This window comes from Thrips palmi, unplaced genomic scaffold (assembly GCF_012932325.1).
Source record: "Thrips palmi isolate BJ-2018 unplaced genomic scaffold, TpBJ-2018v1 HiC_scaffold_5, whole genome shotgun sequence".
In the NCBI taxonomy this organism is placed as follows: domain Eukaryota; kingdom Metazoa; phylum Arthropoda; class Insecta; order Thysanoptera; family Thripidae; genus Thrips; species Thrips palmi.
Genome location: NW_023144632.1, coordinates 5136601 through 5151510, shown reverse-complemented (window position 1 = coordinate 5151510; position 14910 = coordinate 5136601). Strand labels below are relative to the sequence as shown.

At 47.3% G+C, this 14910-nt stretch overlaps 3 protein-coding genes across 5 annotated transcripts; 1 reads left to right on the top strand and 2 right to left on the bottom strand.

The window, feature by feature from the left end:
- Positions 1-274: 274 nt before the first annotated feature.
- LOC117650287 (inositol hexakisphosphate kinase 3-like) lies at positions 275-4411 on the top strand. 3 transcript variants are annotated; one of them, XM_034393593.1, is made up of 7 exons: positions 275-488; positions 576-631; positions 769-1019; positions 1098-1279; positions 1369-1544; positions 1625-1898; positions 1983-4411. In XM_034393593.1, the coding sequence occupies exons 2-7, from the start codon at positions 599-601 to the stop codon at positions 2435-2437; spliced, it is 1371 nt and encodes a 456-aa protein (XP_034249484.1). In that variant the 5' UTR covers positions 275-488; positions 576-598; the 3' UTR covers positions 2438-4411. The 3 variants fall into 3 exon arrangements, with proteins under 3 accessions (XP_034249484.1, XP_034249485.1, XP_034249483.1); XM_034393594.1 differs by having other exon boundaries at positions 275-631; positions 1101-1279; XM_034393592.1 differs by having other exon boundaries at positions 275-631.
- On the bottom strand, positions 4410-7427 carry LOC117650288 (lipase member H-like; the record flags this gene model as incomplete). Its single annotated transcript, XM_034393595.1, has 5 exons — positions 4410-6324; positions 6411-6567; positions 6658-6849; positions 6929-7174; positions 7265-7427. Coding segments are annotated over 5 exons (1107 nt in total), but the record flags the coding sequence as incomplete, so codon positions are not given.
- Positions 7427-8492, bottom strand: LOC117650289 (ubiquitin-conjugating enzyme E2 N). The gene has a single exon (XM_034393597.1). The coding sequence runs from the start codon at positions 8351-8353 to the stop codon at positions 7898-7900; it is 456 nt and encodes a 151-aa protein (XP_034249488.1). The 5' UTR covers positions 8354-8492; the 3' UTR covers positions 7427-7897.
- Between the last annotated feature and the right edge of the window lie 6418 nt (positions 8493-14910).

Genomic DNA, 14910 nt, shown 5'->3' with positions numbered 1-14910 from the left:
CATAAGACTTTGTAGAATTCATTCACTCTTTTCCCATAGCAAAAATACTTTTTCGCTGATCTGTTTGAATTCATTTGTTTGGGTCCAGTGTGATTTGACTAGTGGCATGACTGTATACTACGCTAATGTATGCACTTTGTTTACTTCCCCCATTGTTAAAGTTTGTGACAATTTAGCACTACTCACACCTGTATTTTATTAAATATTTTATTTTAAAAATGTATTTGCTTTAAATCAAAAACTTCGTTTAATCATACTGTTGTTTATTCTGCAGAAACTGACATGATCAGCAATGTAGCTGCCTAGCAGAAGCAAGCAGGACCTCCCACCCCGTCCCTATTTAATAACCTTCAATAATACAAATTCCTATTATGTCGACCGCCGCGGGGACGCAAATTGGGTCGATTGGAAGGCATTGACGTCAGCTGGAGACCGTTGTCATGTCCTGAAGCATTCAGCGTTGCGGTCGTGGCGCTGGGGAGTGAGAGGCACGGGCTCGCAGTACCATTCTAACCTTAGTCTGCTCGGTGTCAAGTCTGTCTGTGATGTGAGCGAACTGTTACTGTTTGTCACAGTGCTGCAGAGTCGTGCCTAGCTGATGGCCGATGTACCAAAACCTTCGTTTATTCGCGTAAGTAGTTTTTCGTTTCGACGCAACCAAATTTAAACTGTTTATCATTTCATTCTTTGACAATTCTGATTTTCTGTGTGATAAAATTATATTCCCTCTGTGGCTTCCCCTCTACTACCAACTCTGAATTATTTCAGCTGGAGCCGTTCATTCATCAAGTTGGTGGTCACTCATCTATGTTATGCCTTGACGAAGCAACTGTTTGTAAGCCTTTAGTGAAAAGAGAGCTGCAGTTTTATGAGACACTCCCAGAAGCTGTCAGCAAATTTACACCTCACTTCTATGGTGTTATCCAAGTTAATGTCCAGCCAGAAGAGGAAGGATATGTTACTCTGACAGCAAACGCTCCGAAATTCTATCAGCCTGTCTCAACATCTCCAACTCGCCGGTGCGTTGTAGGGACATTTTACGTGCCCTTGCCAAAAATGTTAGAAGTCCTCATTCATGGTTTGTTTTTGGCTCACAGCAGAGTTCGATTACGAAGAACAGGCAGTATCGAGGTTAGCCAGGATGATCACACATTGTTTGAAGAAGATTCACTGGATGGAGAAACTCAACCAAATAATACTAGTCTGGCACTCAACCCATGGGTGCTGAAATGCCATCGAGATCATCTCAGTACCATTATCAATACCTGCACCACACAAAGTATCCTTTGCTCTGTGCGAATCCCTTTATTCACACTTAAATGGATTTTCCCCTCTATAACTGCATGTTTTTCTTAACTGCACCATCAGATTTTATTTTATTAGAAAATGTGGCTTCCCAGTTCACTTATCCTTGCATCTTGGATCTGAAAATGGGCACCCGCCAGTATGGAGATGCTGACACTTTGGCCAAAAAACAAAGCAAGATGGTGAAAGTTGTCAGTACTACCTCTGCCAAGCTTGGTGTGCGTGTTGGAGGAATGCAGGTAAATCATTATCCCTTGGTGCAAATTTAGAAAGCACATGGCAAGGTAAATTGATTAAATTGAGCAACATTTTGTTTTAGGTTTATCAAACTACCACTGGAAGGTTTTTATGCAGAAATAAATTATATGGACGAAGCCTTTCTGTTAGTGGATTCACTCAAGCTCTATGTAAATTTCTACATAACGGAAAACGATTACGAATAGATGTACTTGCTCCATTAATCAAAAGGCTGGAAGAATTGCTCAGTGTTTTGCACAGACAAGAAGCCGTTCGTTTCTACACTGCATCTCTTTTGCTCTTGTATGAAGGATTAGATTTGTCTGACAATTTGGAGAGGACAGAAACTTTAGAAGGTAATCTATTTGTATTTTTTTATTCTAACAACAGTTTTTAAATTGCTCTAGATCACTGACGCTTAGCTCTCTCTCTACTTTTAGATAAAGATAATCAGAGGAAAAATAGTACAGGCCATTTTAAGTTTGAAGAAGCCATAGAAACAAAACAAAGCGATAACACAGCTAAAATATCACCGGGAAGCTCTGGAAATACCACTGTCTCACCAGCAGCTCAAGATATGGAAAGCATTGTCAATGCATTTGAAGAAGAGCGTCAAAGATCTGAACGTTTGCGGCACCGACGTAGCAGCAGCTGTGTAGCCCTTAATGATTTATTGGCAGGCAGCTCCAACCTCTCTGTGCCTTCCTCCCCAAGTCCTTTGCAAAGCACTGCCCCTAGAACACCCACTGTGGATGTACGAATCATAGACTTTGCACATTCAACTCACCAGGGCTTGGCTGATCCTGTGTCTTACACTGGACCTGATTCAGGATTTATTTTTGGTTTAGAAAATATGATATCTATTCTTAAAAATATTGAAAGAGATAACGGCTAAGCAAATTAGACTTTGTTGGATTGCTACTTTTTGGGAGGTTTCTGATTCTTAGATTTTGGGAATTGTTTAGCATTCAAATAACACCTGCCTTCCTGGATTTTATTGGGTTTTCCATGAGGATAGGCCACCCTTCTCTGAAGGTTTCTCTTCGCACAGTATTGGTTTTCTCACTGTAATGTTATCTTCTTTGTTTTTCTCTGCACTATTTGTTGTCTATAAGTTGTCTTTCCTTTACGTTTGTATATGTGCTCATGGTATTGCTATTGGAATGCAGGTCTGTTAACAAATTTTGCTCATGTATTTTTGTTCTCTAAAACCTTTTTGATAGGATGATTATCAACTTTGATGTTCTGCAAACTTTCTCCTGAGAACCTGATCAGGTCAGGATATGAGACATGAGCCCTAGTTTGTCTTTTTCACTATATGTGTAGAAATATGTTGTCATATCCTATTCCCACTTAAAAAATTTTGATGAGGAAACATTGCGTGTCAAGTGTTTACTTCCGTTGTCAAAAAAATATTTTAATAAATAAAATAATTAGGAAATCTAAACATGACAGAGAGGTGAATCAATAAGTTAAAATCAATACATTATGATTTGACTGTATATTGTTGATAGTGCCTTATGTTTGATATACATTATATATACTCATTTAGCTCTCCTAGTTAAAATGAGCTGAGAAAGAAACAACTTTGTCAGTTAGGTGTAGATAGTCAATTAACAGCATAATCTGCCTTAATAATGACTTCATTTTTTAATACACAATTTTAAAGCACTTTTGCATTTTGCTTTTACTACGTATCGTTAGTTGCTAAATCGAAAGAAGACTTGTCACTTGCTCAAACTAGCCAATTTCGACAGTGCTCATATTTTAATCTTGTGGAAAAGATAAAGAAGCATTCTTTAAGTATTTAAGAGTTGTTTGGGTATCTGTTGATTGAGACAATCAATAAAAAACATATCTCATCAAAGCATTCCACCAAGTTTGCAGTGTACTATTCTTGTTGTAATTGTGTTGCTACTTCTCAATACATCTGTATGAATTGAAATAATGCAAATTTTCATGTGTTGGTATTTTAAATGAGAAGTGTTTCAATCAACTGGATCAGCATGATCCAAGCAGTAAATGCACTGGTTTTGTCCTGGTGGTGGATGTTGCCTCCTATGCGTGTTTAATTTAACTATTACCACAGTCTACAGAGCAATGACAATGTCCATGCCCCATGCCCATGCACAGAGTTTGTCCTTCAGATGACCATTGAGAGCCCCTCGCATAACAGGTGACTGATGCTACTGCCTAACCAAATGTTGATGGAATGTTTCATTACTTTGTATATTGAACTGTCCTTTAATTAAGGTCACAAGAATGAAGTGGAATTCCTCTTCTCTATTTTATTAATGTGAGTGCTCTCTGTCAGCACATACCAAAGGAATTAGCTGATGGATTCTCTAACATGTCTTTGAATGTGACACTGTAAATGAAGCCAAAGAATCTTATTTGTTTAGTATGCTTCTAGAAACTTTGTTACTATATTATTGTACCCATAGTTTATAAGAAGAAAAAAAAGGTGAATTCGTATCATCAATTTGTAAGTTTGATGACTCAAAAAAATCACAAATGACAAATTTTTGATAAAAATTGCCATTTGTTCAACCTGTACTATAGGTGAATAATGAGTACCCTGTACTTTAAAATAGGAAAGTTACTATTTCATTTTTCAGTTGCCTTTACCGTATTCTTTTGGACCGCTTCCAATTTTTTAAGAAACTTATTTATGTACCTGGGCTACTCTACCATAACATCATTCTGTATTGAAAGGCTAATACAAAATCACAAGTGAATTTGTGAATTCCCTACTCTTCTTTCTAGTTTTTAATAACAATATTTAAGTAACAATAACTTTAAGTCATAACTTTCCATTTTTTTTATTTCATCAGGTGAAGAGGAGAGGATTAAAAAGTGAAACAAAATACATCGCAGAAACATTTATTTATATCTAGCCGCCTACACAACATCACTGATTAATAGATATAATAGGGACAAAGTCTCCACGCCTCCCAAACATCACCAATAGAAAAAAAAAGCATGATTTCTGTCAAAAAGCAGGTGCTAGAATTCTAGAGGTGTGATACAAAATGCTTGATGATAAGGAGGAGCTTCAATTGTCCACACATGCTTACACTCCCAAAAGCTTCAGACCTGTGCTAAGATAAAATGGAACTTACATTGCTGCACTTATAACAGTAACTATGCAGCCATGTCACAGCAAAAGAAAGAAAACCCCCTTCAGGAAAAGTTTTGGGAAAATAAATATAAAGTTGTATATTGCCTGACCACACCTCTCATAATGACAATAATCAGTCCATGTGCAGTAACATCAGCGCATTTACTAGAGTCCAGCTCCTAATCACACTTACACTGCAGGACAAATATTCCTGCTTGTTTAGATGAAGGTGGGGGCTGCCACTATAAATACCTTACATTAAATTAAGTCGAACTACAAAAATAATCAATTCTGAAGGCGACAACAAGATTTTAGTGACTCTGACACATTTTTGAGTCCACAGATTGAGGCAGCACCATAGAGGAATTGAAGTGACTACACAGATACCTCTTCTACATTTAATCTCATTTTTAATGGCAGCCCTATGCCACCAAAATAGTTTGTTTTGTTTTATTGCTGGATTTCTGGGATTCACTGTTTCATACTGCAGCTGCTACACTTCAGTGGTAACAATTCAGTTCCAACAAAGAGAACCTTAAAAGCTGGTACCCACAGCCATGAAACAAAAATCCAGTTTTCCATGTGGCTATCACTTGAGGTGGTAGCTAACTCAAATTGGCATATAGTTGTTTAAATGCTTAAATGCGAGATTTCTTTACAGCCTACCAATTTGTAAAGGAAACAGCATTGCTCGGCATGACACTGGCACTGAAAGGGTGCTGCAGTCTTTGGTTCTCTCCGAGCAAAGCCTTGTAAAAACCACATCTCCAGTATCATAACATTCAAAACTCTTTTCTTTAATGACCACAAAACTAAAACTAGTCCACTTACTAATATAAAGCATCATACATTCACAATTACACACATTATAAACAATTCAATTCTTTTGAAAAATTAAATATCAACCGATTTGAGGAATGCTTGAGAAACATTCTATGACTGCTTTGTGCGTCCCCCCAACAAAATTTAGAATTGATAGCAGATCTGAAGCACAGTGGAAACAAAGTGTTTAAAAAACTAGACTGTTTCACTCAGTGCTTCTAAAAAATAGAATACCGCCCAAACTAAAAGAAAAGAACAGAAAAAAGACGAAAGAACACAGCTTCAAAAATAATTTAATCCATTAACAAGCTGGGACACAAAGCAACACAGCAGCACTGACTAAAAAACAGAATCCCTAAAATAAGAATTACAGGCCACAAAATCAACAACTAAATGGTTGCACAGCGGAGGGGAAAAGGAGAATCTATCATTTTAAAAATAAGCAGGCCTCAGTTGCACTTTTAATAAGCTAAATCACATCTGAAAAATATTAAGTTAGGAGGAAAATTGAGGATAATGCAATGAGGATACTGAAATGAGTAACATTGAGTTTATGAGAATTACTAGATAGATGATTGTTGGAGTCTAGATCATTCAAAGACTGAACTTCAACATCTCCTGGATTACTTAAATGATCACTGGTAGAATAAATGTCTTTATCATTGCCATCTCCAGAAAGGAGGATATTTGGACCTTTTTCTTGTTCAGTAATGTTATTCTGAGGCGTTGTTGATAAATCATTGGATAGACTATGGTCAAAATCAACCCCATGATGAGCTTCTCCCAAACCATAGGGCTCTTGAGCATTGGTTTTAAGAAAGTAGAGACCCCTGGCAGTTCTGAAATTTTTACAAAAAGGGAAAAAAATAGTTAAGCAAGTCCTGAAGCTGGACAACTATTGCACAATTGAGGTGTCTATGCTTACTTGTTGGGTGTGTAATATCCCATGGGAACCACATCATTTGCATCACATGAGCCAGCTTCAAAGTCAGCCCAGGATGAACAAAGCCTGGCTGGGAATGCAGCTGCATTGTAGATGGATTCTGCATAATATGTATATGCCATGAAGTGATTACAGACAACTGGAAACATTAAAGGAAATATTTAATTAAATCATTGAAAGGCAGTCTGCAGTAAAATTGATGTACGCATCAAGCTTGTATAATACTTACGTGGGATATCCTCTGTCTGACAATGGGGCTGCTTACTGCCACCATTAGGATAAAAGTCTACATGTCCCACTGCTTCAGACATTGCCACAAATCCCGCACCAGTGTGCACACCAACAACAAATCGGGCATCACTGGCATCTAAACGCCCTGTACTGTTTCGTGTATCAAAACCTGGCCGAGCTGGATCCAATCCTGAGCAGACAAAATTAAAAATTATGAAAAGAGAGCCTTAGCACAGTACTAACTACATAGCAGTAAACTCAAACTACACCTGATATTCTTCCAACACGACCCTCCAGCATTGCTCCTGCCAAGCCAGCAGCATGGGCACCCAAACTAAATCCAATGATGTGAGCACGATCTAAGTATAGTCCACTTTCTTCAACACTTAGCAGGAATTGGAACAAATGCTCAGCAACAATATCAATGTTTCCTGCTGCCTCATCATACCATGGACCCCTTGCCAACTGTTCCCATTGAACAGCGACGACAGTTACGTTTCGGACAAATAGCAATGCTGCAAAGAAAGATGACCGATCATAATATTTTCATTGGACTATTATTTTTATGAAAAATAAGGATTAGAAGCTCATTGAAAGACACTTACCATCTCGTATGAGGGTGACCGATTTGCTAGAAACGGAGCCAGTAAAGCCATGTAAGATAACCACGATGTCAAGGGATGGATCCACTGGGGTTGAGGTTGAGGTAGAGTTTATGGCCACCACAATGGGATTCACCGGGTTCGACCTCAAAGTAACAAGGTAAACTTAATAAGGACCTAATCTAACAGTGCATAGAGACATTTGACAACCAGGAAATTCTAAACCAAACACATATTTTACAGTTGAAGTTAAATAAACAAGATGAAATAGTACAATAAGGGATTCTGCAATCTACTCGATAACAAGCAATGTCAGTCTGCTACTTAAATTGAAAGATAATATTAACAAGTTCGATCGAAACATTACTTTTAAATCACAAGTTTGCTTGTTCCAAAGTACCATTAACATAGTTGTTTAAAACTATCAATGAGCGATGAGAAATGTCGATCCGCCCAAATACAAGGATACATATGACTCAGCTTAACAGTAATATAAATGAAACTAACACTCACACATTCACACACTCATTCAATCACACAAACACACGCAAGCCTCCTCCAAAGAAAATAAAGAAAAATAAAACAACAGTTTATGCTTGAAGTAACAGAGTAGAGGCTAACGTAGAATTGGACGTATTAGTCTTCCATGGCATATTTCCTCGTCCACTCCTTGGCATTGCGTATGGCTTCTGCTTCGTTAACGCGCCACAGCTCGGCTACATCGTTTGCAAGAGGATCATCAGGATTTGGAGCACTGAGCAGAGCTTGTATAGAGAGCAGTACTGTGCGAATTTGGAGGGCCGGGCTCCACTTGTCCTTTAGGATATCCAGGCAAATTCTTCCCAAACGGTCGATATTAGGGTGGTAAATCTTGGTAATAAAACGCACTTTAGGGGCAGACATAGGATAATCTTCCGGTAAAAAAAGCTCCAATTTGAATAAACCACCTTCAAACGGGGAACCTTCGGGCCCAGTCACGATTACGTGGAAATATCTCGCGTTGTTTTCATCGGGAACAGCCGAAATGCCCGGAACGGGCTCCTGGAGAAGACGTTGAGTTTCCTTGATAATTCTTCGAGGAAGGGATGCCATCTCTAGCACTTCTTCTGACGTAATATTATGAATTAAATTGAAAGTTGTTTATGTCGGCAAACTTGCGGTTGTCTCAGGCAGCTTATTGAAAGGAAATGGCTGCCTCCCGGAGATAAGGAAAACGAGAAGGAAGCCAGTGCGAGAGAGATGAAACGACACTCGCAATCATGTTGGCAAACTTTCTAAAGCCAGACTTGACAAGTGAAAGAGGACTTCTTATCATTAATTTGAACACTTATGGTGAAACAAAACTTTCTTGACATTATATTTGCTTGAGCTACAGTCTGTAGGTATGAAAGTAAAGATTGTTAGTCGAATAAACTGAAGAATCCTCATATTTTTTCATGTTTTGCGTTGGTGCACTCGGAAAGAGCACAAACAACAACATTACAAATAATATTTTTTAAAGGAAACAATCTATTCCAAAATTAGACATATCGTCGAAACACATTTCACAACAATTCTCCTTAAACCAAGTTATATCTTATTTCAATTTCTATCATGATTGAGCTGGGGCGTCTTGTAACTGGAGAAATAACCTCATCGTGCGTTCCTACTACCATGTTGGTAGCAGTGGACAGATGATTTCCGCGCAGTTCAAATGGTAAACGCTGAGTTCAATGCCACGGTGTGCAGCGTGTGCCAGCGTTACAATATTTACCTGGTGTAGATGTGGAATTCCACTTGGCCCCCGCCGTTTTTCTTTGCGTCCCCCGTGTCGGGGCCGTCGGGGCCGGTCGAAGCCAGACTGCCCAGGAGGGCGATGGGTATGGCGGGAAGCGGCTCGGGCGTCGTCGCGTCCACAGGATATGCTGCAGAACAAAAGGGTAAAAGTGTAAAATAAAAACGCAAAATTATGTTCATTATTTATTTTTTTTAAGAAAAATCTGTACAGAATGAAGTCTTTACGTTGTCAGTTGGGTCAATTTGAGCAAATTGCCAAAGTTGTCTCACACCGCCTACAGTGCCGAGCTAGCTCCGGCCTCGGCAAACCGGCAAAGCGATGGACTGCGCGCGATCGGGCAATCGGCCCATCGGCCCATTGGACGGACGCGGGACGCGGAGGCTGGGCAAGGCAGGCAAGGCCGCCCTGGTCGTGCGTACGGAGGAAAGGGCAGGGCATGCGGTCGCCATCCCTGCGGCGGCCCGCGCTGTCTCTCTCGCACCCGTGCGACGAGTCTCGGAATCAATCTCCAGGCCACCTTCGCGGTCTTCCCCCTCATTTGCGTGGCGAGGCCGCGCGTCCCGGACCGCTGCCGTATGCCGTATCGCCCGAACGCCGGACAAGGGGACTTCCCTTGAAGCGAGTCACTTCACACACAGCTTCACTTCCATCGGTCAGCCGTGTCTGGACTGGCACTGGGACCCCTTTGAGTCCTGAGGCAAAGGTAGAGTGCCTCTCGGTGCCTTGGCTTTGCAGACTGACTCAGAGTGTCTCCCTCGCACTGATGCGAGATGCCCCATGTGTTGCGAGAAGACAGCGTGGCGCAAACGGATCTCGGAATCAGTGGGCTGTGAGCAAGGTTCCCGTGTTCCGGCTTGAGGCACTTGAGGCACTGGCCAGTCGTCCTGACGCAGAGCCAAGTTTACTGGCCGGCAAGTCATGAGATGAGGCAACGTCTGCCGGCAACCTGCCGGCATGGATCAAAGGTTACCTCGGCTGTCTGTAGACCCATTCCGACAGTCCCTCTGTCTCTCTCGCTCTGAAGGGCGGCCTGTATGCGCGCGAGAAAGACAGAGAGGCGAAAAGGACTCTCGGAATGAGTCTTGCAGACGTGGGGAGCGTCATCGCCTGCCATTCATTAGCGTGCCCCAAGCTGCTTATCGCACATACTCGCTGCAACAACGCCCCTCTCACCTCAGCTGGCTTCAAGACCTTCAAGACCAAGCTCGGCTATCGCCGTAGTCTTGCGCTGCCCACGAGTGCAGATGAGTGCCATTCAGGATGCGCGCCCAAGTCCGCCCAAGGAAAGCGAAATGTCAATTCTCGTCAAAATGACGTCACGGGTGACGTGGTCCCGAGACTAGACACGTTTTTGACTTTTCGAGTCTTGTTGCCGGCCAGTGCCGGCACAGTGATGCTCTTGGGGTGGGTCCTCCTGGTCCTCCGTCCCTCTCACACCTGTACGGGGCGAGAGAGACAGAGCGACAAGAACGACTCCACTACGATATTTTTTTTCGCCCTGGCGCCCTGGTTAGAGAGCCTCAGAGCCCTGGTGAGGCCGCGCACCCTGTGCAGGCTTAGTCCCGCGTCGGCCTCCACCCCGTGCCCGTGCCGTGCCGTGCCGTGCCGTGCCGTGCCGTGCATGGCCGTGCAGTGCCCGGCGGCCGCGTCGTCCTCTCGGCTCTATCGGCCATCGCCGGAAACGCGCGGAAACGCGCTGCCAGTGGCCAAGTGGCATGCGGCACGCCATGTGGCACGCCATCCAGGCCGAGCGGGGCCGCGACAATGAATCTCTAAACCGTGCGGTTACCCGCCCCCTTGGCCCTTCAATTGGCCTGGACTCTGGACACGAGTCCCGAAACACGTGCCGCCGAGTGCGAGGCTGCACACTAAATTCTTATGGAATTTTTTATGCATAGTTATGCATGCACAGATACGTCCATATGTTATGTACAATATTATGCATCACTGTGTACATTTTAGGCAGGAAGATGCATAAAATGTACACAGTGATGCATAATTTTATACATACCTTATGGACGTTTCTGCGCATGCATAACTATGCATAAAAAATGCGTTCTTATGCATTTAAAAAGTCCATAAGAATTTAGTGTGTGCGCCTAGGCTGCAGTGGCATGCGCAGAGAGGGAGGGGGGGGGGGGTCAGGGGGGGATCATGACTCCCCCCTTTTGGGCACTAGGCAGCCGCCTAGAAGGTAGGCAAATTGCGTCACTTTCCCCCTGTAAGTAGGCAACAAGCATGGCCTGACCCCCCCCCTTTCAAAATTTCTGCGCACGCCACTGCTAGGCTGCGAGAGGCCGCGGCGCCTTCACGGCCGCGCGCGATCCACGCCGCTAGCGCGCTCAGCGAGCGTGCCCCGGCGTGCCCCCTGCCAGGCTAGGCTGCCCCGAAGGTAGAGATGCAAATTTTCCGGAAATTTTCAAAGGGTCGGAAAAAAACAGGAAAAGTTGGAAAAAAACCCAGAAAATTTGGAAAAAAAGGAAAAATAGGAAAAATTAGTTTCTAAGCACTATGAACATGAAATCTACAACTTTTGTGCTTTGTTACAACTTCACTTACAATGACAACCCGAGATTCACAACACCAAGCTCAAAAAAACGCTCGAGAAGGAATCATAACAGGGTATAATTAGTATGAGTGCACTAAGAATCGTGTTCACATAGGGATAAAGGTATGCTTTTAGCCTACTTTCAGGCGAAATGCCCGACATTTTGCCTACTTTTCAGGCTGAATCTTTCCAATTTTTCCGAAGCCTGGGAAAAAAACAGAAAAAAACAGTGTTTTTTTCCAATGTTTCCGGAAACTTTCCGGGCATTTTCATCCCTACCCGAAGGCGCCCCGAAAAGTGTCCCGCGATGGGTTAAAAATTCGCAGTCCCATCATACGAGACAGAGAGAAAAGGAGGCGGGGTTTGGTAGGGTGGAGGGGCAGCACAGTTCAATCTATCCTTCGTTTCGGGGGCCTGCTGCACCTGGTGTTCTCGTAGGGCGGGACCAGCGGCCTTGAAGCACGCGACTCGTTGTCCTGACGTCCTGACACGGTGACCCGGTGGGGGGCGGTCATCGTGACCGCAGTGAAAGACATGGCTCCGGACACGTTTCGAGCTCTGCGGCCCAAAAATGATGAGACCCGAATCGAACGCATCATTCCGAGATCGAAGGACGAAGGCCAACCTCGAGGGAGGCCAACGCTTTTGTTTGATTAGGCCCGTCTCGAGAATATCATTTCAGATCGTTCGGCCGGTAATGTCCATATGAACTGTACTTCTGGCCCACTATGCGTCGTAGACTCCATTATTCCATTCGTGTGTGTGTGTGGGGGGGGGGGGGGGCAGTATGTGTGAACCTGCACCATGGCTCTTTTGGTAGTCCGCGCGGAGAGGCGGTGCTCCAAACTTGGCCCTTGGCCCTGGGTGAGCTGCCCATCCAGCACACCACCTCGCTCGGGCCGGGCCACTGCCGGGCCACTGCCGGGGCCTGCATGTCTGCATCTGTGCGAGAAGTGGGACGTCTCACGTCAATCGCGCACACTGCGCACAATTTGCCGCGAGCCGCGTCGGCTCGGCCGCGCCATGGCTGCGCCGGACTGGACTCGCTCACCCAAAAGCGACACGATGCGGCACAAAAAGCGTGCCTCTGCCTCTGCCTCGCCTCCCCGCCAAACGCTGAACGACGCCGAACGCCAAATGTCGCGGTCAGCGTTTGGAGTCTGCGGACTGCGGGTCCCTGCGGGCCTGTGGAGCGCGCGTGCGGCGACCTCTGGGCCCCTAGCTCTGCGCCGCTCCGCCGCTCTCCGCCGCTCTGCGCGCTGCCACTGCCGAGGCTGCTGCATCTGGGACTTCCCTTCACGCGTCCCTACCGGAGGAACCGGAGGACGGCCCGCGCCGTACTGCCTGCGCCTGGTTCCGAAAGTCGCTTTCGTCGCTGCTGTCTCTCTCGCTCTCATGGGGCGTCCCGTATTGGTGCGAGAGAGACAGAGCGACGAAGACCACTCTCGGCATCAGCCTGCTGGTGTGTGTGTGTGTGTGCCGTGTGTGCGCACAGAGCATCACAGAGAGAAGCTATTCGCCACGATAAAAGGTCCAGCGTGGGGAATGGAGGGTGGAGACTGTTCCCGCCGGATGCGTTCCCTCGGTTCCCGCCTCGCAATCAAACTGTCACCGCGTGCCTCGCGGTTCGCGCCTCTCGCAGGCTCGGGCACCAACGCGTCAAAGCAAAAGCGTCCAGGCGCCGGCAGGCTGGGCGCCGCTAGTTTCGCCGCCCCAACGTGAACATGTGTCGCCGCGTAGCCGTGTAGCCGCGTAGCCGGTCGAGGACGCGTCTCCTCGCTTCCCTATGTTTGCGTTCGACCAGCCAGGCCAGCCCGCGATGCCGTGTCCGCGTCCGCGCAGCACCGCCACCGACAATCATCGCCACGGCGGCATTCCAGCACTGCAGCTCTCCAGCGGCCACCGCCCGGCCCAGAGAGGTGCAGAGGTGCATCGCATCGCGCCTCCACGACTGCGGCAAGTGCAAGGTCGGAGGCGCGTGGACTGCGCGGACCGAGGTGCGGACCGTGCGGACTGGGACTGGTTCTCGCCGTTCCTGATTACTTCTGGTCTATCTATAATGCGGCGCCGTTGTGGCGTTGTGGCTGTGAGTCCTCCAGGACGACGGACGCGGAAAGGTCGGGAAGGACTCGGCGGGGCCGCCCTTGGGGCCGCCGGCGGCCAAGCGGCCGCCGCTGCAGGGAAGGAGACCACACCCGCCGCGCGTCGCAGCGATCCCCGGCAGGCCGCCCGATCCACGTCGAGATCGAGTGGATCGAGGGACGAGCGCTCGAATTCTGTAATTAACGGACCACTTCTGCGACAGCGCGGCATCCACAGCGTTTGATGGCTGTTTGTGAGCGTCTCGTTGGGAATTCCCCCTCCCCTCCCCTCCGCTCGGACCCCTCGGACGGTCTTGGCTGGTCTTGGCGCAGCCGGAGCGAGCCGGAGCGGCGCGTGTAGTTTTGGTGCGCATTAGCCTGATGGGTATGACGGCAGGAATCTTCCGTGGGGCCCAGCAACGCCCCAGAACGCCCCACCCGGCCCCGCCCGCGCCCCGCGCTCCCCCGCCGGCCTTCCCCGCCTTCCCCGTGCTGGCTCACCTGCTGCGCCCGACAAGAGCGTCACCGTGGAAACGACGACAACCACGAGGACCGGCCGGCCCCAGCGGCCGAGGATGGCAGCCATGGCAGCGAGCATGACAGCGATCGCCACCGCCGTGTCGGTGTTGTCCCGCTTGCCGCTACGCCCCGCCCGGCTTCGACTTCGGCTCCACGCTGTTTGACAGTGCGCTAGCCGCGCCGCCGCCGCGCCGACTGTTGACACTCGAATCTTGGCGCACGGCGCTCCGCTTCCCTGTTTGCCGTGGTTTGCCGTGTCTTTGCTGCCCGCGTGCCCTGCTTGGCGGCCTGCTTGGCGACGAGGGGATCGAAGGCTCCACTGCGAGGAGGACCCAGCCTGGGGGCCCGGCGCGGCAGCAGGGAACAGGGAATGACCGAGCGCGCACGGCAGGCGCGGCGGCACGGCACGAGCGCGTGATGCGCACGGTACGGCACGGCCAGGGCACGGCCGGACTTGACGAGGCTACCGAGCGGCGCGCACCGCGCACAGCACGTGTAGCACAGGGAAGGTCCAGCCGATTGGACCCGGGACACTATTGGCAAGGCAGATCTGGCTGACTTGGCAGACCGCGGCAACCGCGGCGAGCGCACTGCCTGGCTGGGCGCGTAGCGCCTCGCGTAGCCGCGGTACTCGTTGGGGCCTGGGGCTGCCTGGGGCTGCCTGGGGCTGGAGGTGGCGGTGCAGCGCGAGGCGTAGCCATTGCGTTGCCGTGGCGCAGCCCGC

Bases quoted from the DNA above. Each gene is read 5' to 3' on its own strand.
- LOC117650287 (XM_034393593.1), top strand. From the start codon at position 599: ATGGCCGATGTACCAAAACCTTCGTTTATTCGC. The intron at 1,545-1,624 runs GTAAATCATTAT...ATTTTGTTTTAG, and splicing joins TGCGTGTTGGAGGAATGCAG to GTTTATCAAACTACCACTGG. The intron at 1,899-1,982 runs GTAATCTATTTG...CTCTACTTTTAG, and splicing joins GAGGACAGAAACTTTAGAAG to ATAAAGATAATCAGAGGAAA.
- LOC117650289 (XM_034393597.1), bottom strand. From the start codon at position 8,353: ATGGCATCCCTTCCTCGAAGAATTATCAAGGAAACTCAACGTCTTCTC.